The sequence below is a fragment of the Lissotriton helveticus genome, chromosome 6 (genome assembly GCF_964261635.1).
Source record: "Lissotriton helveticus chromosome 6, aLisHel1.1, whole genome shotgun sequence".
Taxonomy (NCBI): Eukaryota; Metazoa; Chordata; class Amphibia; order Caudata; family Salamandridae; genus Lissotriton; species Lissotriton helveticus.
In genome coordinates, this window is record NC_136067.1 from 968,771,410 (window position 1) to 968,783,505 (window position 12,096).

A 12,096-nucleotide genomic window follows, 5' to 3' on the forward strand; every position below is an offset into this window, starting at 1 on the left:
ATCAAACTGTGCATTATACTCCTAGGGAGGAGATCATAAGATTTTCAGGTTTAGTCTAGAATCGATTAATGTAACCTGCGTGGATGTAGTCCCGCCTCATCGCAGATTCAAGGATGTGGTGTTTATCTTCGAAATTTCAGGCCTATTTATGTGATGGAAGATTGCGCACAACCTTTGGTGGAGGATGTGAGATGCACTGTTAAAAACCCATAGCCGGAGAAAGTGGGGTGAATAGTAGGCTGGGCTCCCGCAGACCCACAAAGTTCATTGCCAACATTACTCAAGCGTTTGGCGCTTCCTGATTATTCTTGGACAAGTTGGTAAAGTAACATGTTTGCTGCTTTGCGGCTGTGGGGAAGGAGGGCATGCCTTCCGTACAGCCCTCATTCACCATTGCCTGGAAGGGTCCAGGAGTGATGGTTAAGTCTTTCCTTCATGTCTTGACTCAGCACCATCCCTACTCCTTCCTTCCACAAAGAGAAGCAGCTCCTGTCCTGAACAAAAAGATGGGGAAAAACAGCTTTGACGAAGGCAGAGGATTTGGTTGGGCTGTCACTCGCGTTTGAACGGCCAGTGCAATCAATATCCTAAATAAGACTGGATTACTGAATGACTGCCCGTCCCAACTCATTAACACACCTGATGGAGAGGGGCGGGGTGAGGCTAAAGCACTTTCAGCGGAATAGTCGTAGGGCACCTGATCGACAGTGAAGGGTCTGTCTAAACCCTGCACTGTTAATCACAGCGTGGCACAAGGCAAGCCCTCTTAGACACCTGCGGTCTCATGCCCTTCACATGGGTACTGCTGGAATCTCCAGCAGGGACTCTGCAAGAGGCTTGCCGCGCTTACAAGCTCCTGAGAAGCTGAGCGGTATCTACCCTGTGCTAGAGGAGATAAATAACCAGAGACTGCAGTGCCATCTATTAGGGTACTGGTACTCTCTCTGGCTAATGAGAAGTGCGGGTACTGAGGGCCAGAAAATTCTGAAGTGCCGGTACTCAGTACCGGTGAGTACTGGCCCATTTAAAGCACTAGTTCAGCGACATTATCATCAAATATTTTAACTTGAATGAGGCACCGGTATGCTCATACGTGTGGAGCACTGCCGGACATGAAAAAGTCCTAAGGACACGTAGTCTGGCTGACTGAGGTTGAGGTAGGGTGTATAATTGCGGGCCTACGTTCACTGCTGTGTTTGAAACATCCTCAGTGCTTTAAGTTGGATGGAAAAACTGGGGGGTCTCTCATGGGGCGTGGTCACTGTAATTAAGGGCGCGGCTAACACTTACGCTAAAAATCTGTGCCTAGCATAGTGTGCTGCCCCACTGGTATTTTGTTACTTCTGTCCATTCATCCAGATATATAACACAACAAGTAACATTACACCTACACCAAGTCAGGGCTATTGGCTTTTTCAATGGTTGTAAGTTGCATTAGATAAATAAGTAACTATCACTTCGTTGCATATAATAATGAAAATACTATTCGACCTTATGGGCGAAGTTCTGGCGTAAGCAGCCCACCTTCGAGCTGAGCATACAGGTTCGAGTCCGACGTCCTGTTATTAAAAAAATGAATATGTTCTTGTGTAATTTAACCGGTGCTCATGTTAAGTGCGCCTAGTTGCCCTATATAAAACTGAAAAACTAGTCTCTCAAGTTACATCAAAGGCAGTGAGAGGTTGCTCCATTACAGAGTTAAGGTGGTTTTTTTACCCTGAGGGTAAAAATAGAGAGCCCGTTAGGGACGTCTCGGCACTTGCTTTTACCCGGCCCACTTAAAGCCATGAACATACTGACAAGTTATCTGCTGGATTAGGTCTGTTTAGCCATCACCTAATGTCCAGTAGGTATTGGGGTTGCCCATCATTTAATATGAGTCTTCTAGAATGATCTTTTCTTTTCCCTCAAGCTTCCCACTTCTGAGGCCGTCCAAACTCCTCATTGGGCAGATCAGGTATTTCGCCATCTGCTGCAAGGATTACCGATTCGGGCCCCACTCAAGAGACATTTTTGTGACTTATGCTAGCCCAGGCACCATATGCATATATCAAAGAGGTATTTATGAAGCATGAACTGACACTTTGAGACGTTTTAAGACCCGGGCAAAGTGGGCAACTCCCCAGGGCCCCCAACTTACAAGGGGCCCCTGGGAAAGTAAACTTTTTCTCTACAACAAACTAACATAGGATTCCATATTTTATGGAATCATGGGGCTCCAATTAGCAGAAAGTGGGTATAAAAAAATCTAGGCCTTGGCCCTTCGAAATCCTTAAGACAACACTGCCTTAGATGCAGAAGGAACTCAAAGATTTGGATGTGGGAGAGGAAGAAGACCTTCAAGGTGGTCCCTCCTTCAAAGACACATGGGCAGGAGTAGTTGGAGAATGATGACCCATCTATGTTTCAAATCTAACCCTAGCACTTCTATACGGCTTACAGAAGGGCTGCCTGAAAGAGATCATTTAATTTACAATTGAAATAGAGATGAAAGCAATTACGCATCTTCATGATGCTGTAGGAAAAGAGCCCCTTTGCATGCCTTACTCCCCCCCCAACCAATAGGATATGTTTCAAAGAGGACAATAATGATACAAACTAAAATTAACTAAAAAAAAAGTTCCCATAGGGCATAAAGATCTTAAAGTGGCTTTAAAATATTTTTGCCCACAAAGCCCTTTTCGTAGAGGGTGTTTCAAGGTTTCCGATAAAGAGGAATAGGGGTTGCTCACCTGTACACTGCGGGCAGCAGGAGTCCTGCGTTCGGGTGGGGTTCTGGCACAATAGGGGCGGGCAGACCTCGGTCTCGCAGAGGACTCGGGCACTGTGGCAGGTGCACTGGGTGCAGGTGTCAATGTTCCACGTCTCTCCCTCCACAAAGTACTCCCCTCCGGGGGCATGGCACACAGATGGGTTGCTCAGCACTGGCTTTTCTCCACTGGAGTCATCTGAGGAAAAATAGTGCACAATTAAAATTGGATAACATAAGATGCCACAGAAAAACAAATACATCTGTCAATTACAGTCGAAATGAGTATAAAAAAGGAAACTATTGCTTTAATGCCCTGATTATTATTTTCTGTTATCCAATGTTTACATTATCAACAAATGGGGAAAGTGCACGGTAACAAACTGAACACTTCAAATGTGCATGCCTACAAATGTGCTTATTTTTCCCCAACTTAAAGGTAAGAAAGAGCACCAACGCCAGGTGGGAGCATGTGAAATAAGCACGCACTTCTCAGGCCCATCTGGGTGAGAGAACAGGTTGTTTCGCTGCAGCATTGCAATTTCTTTCACCTCATCACTGCTTTTGACGGCCAACGGCCGTCGCGTGCACTACCTCGGTAGTGCTCCGCACGTCCGTTGGCCGTCGCGGCCCCGCCCGTTCAAAAGAACGTTCCGCACTAGCGCGGAACGTTCGGCGCAGTTAAGAGGTTAATGGAATTGCTCCAGTCAATACTTTAAACTGGCAGTTACTAGCAGGCCCCGAGTACCTGGGTGTTAGACAGTTAATTATTGAGGTGAGTGGTAATTCACCACAGGTAATAAAATCACTAATCTTTCAGGTTTAGGCAAAGTTTCAATAATTTAACCAGACCTCAACCCCTGGTAGCTATGGCACAGAGCAGACCGGCTTAACTTAAAGAAAATATGTAAATCATTTAGATGTACAAAAAAAGTCAAAAATACATCAAATTAAAAATCACACCCCAAATTATAAAAATAGAGTAAAATTTACTAAACAAAATGACATCAATCTGACAAAACAGAACAACAGGAACGGAAGGTGTAGATGTTTGAAGATTAGGGAGGAAAAGCTTCAAGAAAACATAAAGCACCAATTATAGGTACTGTTAGTGCGGGAACGCAACCTGGGTGCGATTTGAGGCTGACCACGATGTTGAGAAGGTCGGATACACCACATAGGTTTGTGCCAGACAAAGATTTTACCTTCTGACCTAGTGTCTGAAATGGAAGTAGAAATCATCCAGCGCGGCAAGATTGCATGCTGCATCTGAAAAAGTCCTCTCAAAGCTGGATAGCTGGTGGACGAGGTCCCACTGAAGCCTTTAGTTGTGGCAGAAAAAGCTCAGAGAAGGAAAAGTTAAATTTCACAACCAGACAAATCCTCCTGTTGGGTGGATACTTTTTGACCCTTCACCGGGTTAAGATTTCTTTGTTCAGACTTCATCTCTTTTTATGAAATAAGGAATCTTTCAGCAGAGCAATGCGGCAGGCTGTACCTGGTAATGATGCACGAAAGTCAGAGCGGCTTGCCATGAGGGTCCACTGAACAGGTTTTTCGGGCAGCAAAATGTTCAGAGCGTGCCTAACTTGATTTTCTTGCCTAGTAATATTGCCCTTTGGGCGAATTGACCGGGGTAGTTGGCCCCTAAATCTGGTCATGTGGGCGCTTCAGGAAAAAGGGCTCTTGCAGCTACTGTGTCCCTATAACTACACAGAAGATCAGCCAGCTAACCTCTGGAATCAAATTCTTAAATTTGGGCACACGCTGGAGCAGGTCCAGCTCTTCTCACAAGTCTTAAACAGCAGGTGCAGTATTTCTCCTGTTTTTCCATACACTTTTGTACAGCTCAGTAGCCAGTGAGTGGGGTTGACCTCTGGACGCCCCCTAACCAATGGAAGCAATCCTGCCAATTTTTGTAGTGCATCCTGTATGTTCTCCAGTACACTGGCCCAGAATGCACTTTTCTATAGGGAATCCAAGATTGTAATTGTATTTATTATGGAACAGGCTTTCTGCTCTTAGAGGACGCTTGTGTGCCAGGCATGGTTGTACTCTGGGAAATGAGCAGTCCCCTCCTCCTAAGCTACACCGAAAAGGTTCTGGACCAACTCCCCCTCCCCCTGGGTTGGTGCCTCATTGACTACCCAGGGCCAAAAGAGCAAATGTTTCCTTATTCCTTATTTTTCCACTTAACCTAAACTAAGAATCCACAGGCTTCCATTCTGTCCCTTTCATGTTAATAAAGTTCCTGGTATCACCACAGTTGATCTTCCTGAACTGATAAGGATCACTGCCCCACACCCAACTCATCCTTTCACCAGGAATAAGCCATTGTCCTGCTCAGGGAGCCGTTTTCACACCTCACCAGGATCAAGCACTGGCAGAGCAGCTTCTGTCAAGGTAATGCAAAATAGCCTCCAGGAGTTCCAGGCAGGGAAAAGGCAACATTCTAGAAGTTACTTTTCCTAAATATGTATTAAAAATCTGACTTCACAGTTGAATTTGATTTGAATTAATATTAAAAACAGTAGTTGAACCATGCCTCTATAGCTTGTCCCAAGCCCCCAATATTAGAGTTAATAATTCATTATTTACTCTATTTTCCTCATAGGAAACCTAGAGCCGTTTACAGTGAAAATAGCATTTAGGGCTTGTCACTGCAAGGACATAACACATTTTTACATGTCTCACTTTTAAATACAATGCACCTTACCTTGTGGGTTCCAAGGCTTACTCAGGGGTGAGGAAGGTGTTTTCTTGTCAAAAGGGTTAATTTGACAGATTGGAAAGCAGGTCTAAACTGCAGCAGTCGGGCTACATAGGTAGGCCTTAAGTCATGTTTTCCTTGCCACACTAGCGAATAACACAATAAGTGAGGTAGTCTACAAGTGATATTTAACTTTACGTGCCACAGGTGTAGTTCCTATATCATATACAATGGCCTTACATGAGAGATGAATATGCCAATCAGGAATTCGCCAATTCTTACATGTTTTAGGGGACGGAACACATTCACCGGGCAGCAGTGATCCAATTTGCAGAGTCTAAAATACTGCAATAAAATCATGCAAAAAATGGATGTAACCACACAAATAAAGTAATTTCCTCACACTCTCACACAACACTTCTCACATCTCATCGGCTTTGGTTGTACTTCCTTCAGCCACCAACTTTTTGACTCCGAAACCTTCAGCTTTTAGCTTGCGACATTGTGAACCACTTTTTTTTCCAGACCACCGGAGTATTTTAGTCTAAACTTTTTTCTATTAGCTGTGTGTATCTCTTCAACTCCGAAGAAATGCTTAAAGGATTCTGGGCCAGATGTAGCAAGCAAAATAGTGACTGCAAACGCTGAAATTTACAGAATATCAGCGTTTGCGATCGCTATTTAGCTGTGTGCTATGTAGGTAGGCTAATACCTACTTGCAAAATAAGAACCTCATTTTGCGCAAGCATTTAGAGAATCGCAATTTGAGATTCCCTAACTGCTATGCTAGTAGGCCTCGCAAATTGCGATAATGCCTTAAGGAATCGCAAATTACCACCAACTTCAAGTTGGTGGTAACTTGCAATTTCATTTAAAAAAGCACTTTTATGCTTTTTTCAAAGTGCCATGTGGCACACATACATGCCCTTTAAGCATGAATGTGCACCACATGCGCCCACATGCACAATTCAGGGGTGCAACAGGGTGTCTTTTTGGACCCCTTGCACCCTTGAAATTGTGCGACCAATTTACGAGTACCTACTGGGTACTCGCAAATTGCGCGTGCAATTCCCATACATTCCTATGGGCCTCTTGGCCCATAGGAATGAATGGGAAGCCATTCCTTATTTGCTACTAGCAATTTGCGAGTCGCAAATAAGGAATGTGTTGGAATCGCAACAATAATTGCGATTCCTATCTACATGGCATTTTGCAAGTCCTTAATAGCGATTCCCTAAAAATCGCTATTGAGGACTTGCTAAACTGCTTTTACCTACATCTGGCCCTATTTTACATCTGAAAAGTACACTGTCATTTACATTTAAAATCTTTATCTCATGGATGTACTGCATACACAAACCCATCCTTTTTATTACTGTTTTGCACTATAGCAGAAATTGTTATTGCTAATGTCACGGTTCGAGCGCAAGCACCAAACATACGGGCTCTGACAATTCTTGTTCTTTGATTGGGTGTCCGGCTCAAGTTACACAAGGTGTTATGAAAAATCGAATGGAGGCTGGAGTCTAGACTAACTAACTGTATGCTGCCGCTAGCTAGAAGCAAGTGAGAGCACGCACACTGAAAGCCCTTCCTGTGAAGACGGCTTGGCATGCCTTGTTTGCACATTTTCCTGAGTAAAGAAAGCTATATAGCATGCGGGCATGTAAACATCTGAAGAAACGCAGTAAGAGTTTCGAATAAAGCTGTCATGCTACGAAAGGGGGGAGGGATGGGCAGAGGAAATGTACCACGCAAATCCTAGCTGAAGAAAGCATGAAGCTAGAGAGGAATGGCGTCCAATTTAAAAAACTGCCTCAGAATACCACACTTATTTAAATGGGTACCTGCACTTCTTTATTCTGAGGGGGGGACCTGCACTACTCAGTATTGGTGCAATATTTTTAACTGGAAAGTAGCAGCACTTCTCAGAAGCAAAGAGGTAGTACTCTAGTGTAGGGTAACTGTCCTTCTACTTGTCCATTTCAAGCACTGCATGACATGGTTTTTATATTTATAGTACGTATCCTACATTTATTTTTTGGAAAGGTAGTGAATATACATTTAAAGTGCATACATTGTTTTCACCTATAAGGTTTTGTACTGAAGAGGTTAGAAATGAAACTATATTTTTGTATTGAAACACCATAAGCCTGTTCCCTTTCACTAAGAACGGAGTTATTTATCGTCTCTTCCTTCAATACAATTTTACTTATGAATTCGCACAATGATTAATTAAAGGTCGGAAAACCATTGGTTTCAATTAAACATTTCCACAGGGAAGCCCCTTCAATTTACTGATTTAGCCAGGTTCCCCGACAGATGCATGGTTTGCTCTGAAATATAGGACTAAAATTAAATATTGCCCAAAATAACCTTTCACTTGGAGCAAGTGTCCTAATAAAAGTATAAACATTTAGTATTTATTTATTTCAATTATTTATAAAGCACGCAATTGTCTGGTCAGAAGATCTGGTACTAAAGAATCTACTGCCGCAAAGTATCTGGAGCTAATTATGTGGCAGAGAACCAAACCAACCCCACACTGCACGAGTCTGACACCAGAATGGGATTTGGGTCGTGACTAGATCATGGCAGCATGTCCTGCTTTGAATGCAGCCCTCTATCCTGCAGCCTACCAGGAAAATATCAGAGTGGCACAATGCCCAATCCAGCCTTGTAGAAAATGTGCATTAAGAGTCAAATCTTTCGAATCTTCCTGAATGTGAAGTGACCAGATGTTTCCATTGAACACAAGGAAAAAGAGTTCCAACGTGTGATGGTCAAAAAAGAAAAGGATCATACGCTAAAGCAAGTACTCCTGATCTTGAGGACCATTAAGAATCTGGATTTTGTTGATCTTAGTGCCACTGATGGACTAAAGGCTGAGAATAGATTCCAAAAAAGCTGAAACCTTAGCTGTTCATTGTTATGTGGCAAGTTCAGAGGCTGTTACAAACTAAGCAGGCACTGGAGTCTGAACAAAAAGCCAGATGTGGGAACAAAGGGTAGAAGGCCAAGTAGCAGTCATGTAGCTACATTCTGGATTAATAGCAGGCGGTTAATCAAGTAGGCCCAATAAAGTTAATTGTCATAGTCCAGCATAAACCAATGAGGCTGGAGAAGAGGCAACACTGAGCATCAACTGATGCAAAGACGTTAATCTGAGATAGAAGAGAGGGAGAGTGGTCCAACTCTGATGCCATCAATGGCTAGACTAAAGTGACCATGCGCACCACCAAGAATGAGCCCATATGTCTCAAAGTTAAGTTTTCACAAATTTCTAGCCACTGTTGGGCGTAAAAGTTTAACTAAATTGTCGACGGTCACCGAGCAGTTGTGGAAGTTAGGTTGAGCAACTTGAGAGTTGCTGTCCAGCCTCAGTATGCTCTTGGTGTCAGCCATCAAAGCCACAAAAGAGACACCAAATGAGATTAAACAGTGTAAGGTTTAGAAAGCAGTCTTGTGGGACAACACAGGTCAAGGATCCACCTGTGGGCTGAAATGGTGAAAGTGATGCATTTGGTTTTGACTAGCAAAGTGAAACTCCATGGTCTTAACACAGTACACTATATCTAACTGAATACATCACTGCTTATGGCCAACCGATTCCATGATATAATCGATTCACAGAGGAAAATAATGTGCACGTACAAGGCATATTTAATTACTTTTTTCAAAGGTGACTCCTCATTATCTGTCCAGTGTCAACTATGTTCCTTACGTTCATGCATCAAGAAGTGTGTGTGTGCGTGTGTGTGTATATATATATATATATATATATATATATATATATATATATATATATATATATATATATATATATATATATATATATATATATATATATATATATATACACACACATATATATATGCCTGCTTATTCCAAACTGACAAACACGTCCCTCAGCTTTGGAACGCGATAGAAAGAAGGAACGAAAGACCCAAGATGCATGTGAGTTTTTTTTTTTTATTGTTCGCACCTCGTCAGCATAACGTTTCGGCCTATATCAAGCACTCCATTCCAATGCTCGCTGCTGCCAAGAACGAATGCAGACCCAAGAAAAATGTGCTTCAAGCTGTTTATTTAGCGCCTCAAAACGCTGAAAATAAAGGTTCTGTAAAGTTATCCTGGTGGAGTGGCGTCCTTCAAGCACAGGACAACTTTGGAATAATGTTTTCGACATGGCAGTCCGGCCGTGGGAGGATGCACCGCAACCGTGAAGAAATGGCGGGGCTGCATGCCGGAATTATGTGGGCATGATGTGCTGCACTAGGATTGCTTTTCAATTAAGGGACAGCTTCTCAAACGGAGGCCCACTGGAGGGTGTTAGAAGAAGATTGAACAAGTGACAATTAAGGTTGGTGCCCGGCAAGCCACCAAGGACATGTAATCACCCACTGGAGGGATCGTAATGCATACAAAACAGAGACAGGTGGCAGGGATTATTGCCGCACTAACTAACAGTTTTAAAACCGTCCCTTGGTTCTAGCAACCATACACACTATTGCCCACCTCCTAAAACCAACCACCTATGTTGGTTTTAAATTACCATCAAACTTTTTTTGCATATGTGTGGAGAGGCAACGTGTACAATACAAATTCTAGCTTCAAATGCCATGCATAGTATATAAAAAGATGACAGGAGTGATGAATCTCCAAACAGATGACGTAAATTTCAATGCTTTTATTTTGATTCATTTAATCCACAGCCTACACGTTTCGCCCAACACGTGCTTCTTCAGGGCTTATCTTTATATCTTGAGAATATAACGTAAATCCTCTTCTTCCTCCTTTTTTTTCAGACCGAGGACACACGAAGGAAGACTTCGATAGAGGAGATAATCAATTGTGCCCAAATCGGCACAGGACAGCAACACTGCAACTGATACACGCATTTTTCTGACCTTAGAAGCAAGGATACCCTTCAGCCATACAGAAGGGAAATTTAAAAAACTACTTATGAAACAAGTTGGTGACTTCATGGTCCATGAGACATTCACCTTTTCATGATTGGGAATCCTGCGAAGACTGCATGATTGGAGGAATTACATTATATTCTCAAGCTATAAAGATAAGCCCTGAAGAAGCCCGTGTTGGGCGAAACGCGTAGGCTGTGGATTAAATGAATCAAAATAAAAGCATTTGAAATCTACGTCATCTGTTTGGAGATTCATCACTCCTGTCATCTTTTTAAATACTATGCATGGCATTTGAAGCTAGAATTTGTATTGTACACGTTGCCTCTCCACACATATGCAAAAAAAGGGATCGTAATGCACTACAACTCCCAGCATGCCGTTGCAATACCCATGTGGGAGCTGCATGCAGAGTGGGATTTAAAGGGTTGTAATGCGCAGCCGCGCACTAAATGCTTTGCCCTATGATTAAGAGGCATGCTGCCTCGAAACGCGTCAGGGCGTCTTGAATAAACTCTGCCTGAAAAGCTCTTTGCAGCAAATAAAGGTTCTGTGAACTTATCTTGCACAGGACAACTTTGAAATAATATATACATATATATCATTAGATGTGCGTAGATACTCTTCGTGTCTTGCTATTTGTTGATGTGTAGAAGTTATAAATAAATGTAATTAACTGGACGAGAGAACAAGGAGTTAAAATGGTGCAGGATATAAAATCCCATTAAATAGGCCTCGTGAGTATGGTTTTAATTGGATTCCTCTGAATGCGAGGCAATAAGCAGCGATTGCTCCTGCTCTTTAGGATGTAGTACACAATAATATGGAATCTGACATTTTCACTGCAGTACCGAAAGAGGGAATATACAATTATTAGCAGCTATAAAATCAAGTACCGGGAATAATCCCCATATAACCTCCACTCCTATATTTTCCAGGTATCAGTGTGTACATCATTTAAATTCGCTAGCGAGAAAAAAAGAGAATGGAGGCACCCACTGAAAGCATAGCAGGATCTCGAACAGAAACCAGAAAGGATGCCCCAGGGAGCAGAATGTTTAAAGGGAGGTGTTTTAGCTGAGATTTGGGGATGCTTGACGCCATGTGGGGGCCAACGAAGATGAGAAGTGGAAGAGGAAAATTCATACTGTTAGAAGAATCAGGAACTAGGTCTGGTAAGCCACTAAAAATTCTGAGGTTTGCACATTCCGTTTTACTTTAAAAGTCGTTGTTCAACACATGGAGCCAGAATTTATTTAAGGAAGAAAACCAATAATTCTGGCCACAATTATTTTTTAGATTTATTACAATATAAACATGTCATGATGTTATTTACCAACACCATCTTAGATGCATCACTTCTGGCTCGCATAGAAAGGATGTTCATTTGTAAATGCCTCTGATTCGTAGAACCATATTCAAGCATTTCCACAAATGGCAGCAGTTCACACCACTTCTAATAATTTGGTTGACTCTCTTTAACTGGAAATTCTAAAATATTGGTTAGATTGGTCTGGCATGTCTATTTGTTGTGGTGCCATCAGTCTATCCTGTAACCCACTTACTCTAGGTATCTGAATACACTTACCTGCAACCGTGATTGATGTAAACATCTGCCACTCATATCAGGGAGTTGGCATACTGTTGTGCCTTCTTCACCTTTTGAGAAGTGCAACAACATATTCCCTTCTTTAGTTGGGTTTGTAAGGGCACCA

The 12,096-nt window shown here is 42.5% G+C and overlaps 1 protein-coding gene across 1 annotated transcript in view; it reads right to left on the reverse strand.

Moving 5' to 3' along the window:
• CRIM1 (cysteine rich transmembrane BMP regulator 1) overlaps window positions 1-12,096 on the reverse strand; it is a 937,771-nt gene that overhangs the window by 86,536 nt on the left and 839,139 nt on the right. The window contains exon 12 of the mRNA XM_078648622.1: window positions 2,733-2,948. Coding sequence (XP_078504748.1) covers window positions 2,733-2,948 — 216 coding nt within the window. The remainder of the gene's footprint in view (window positions 1-2,732; window positions 2,949-12,096) is intronic.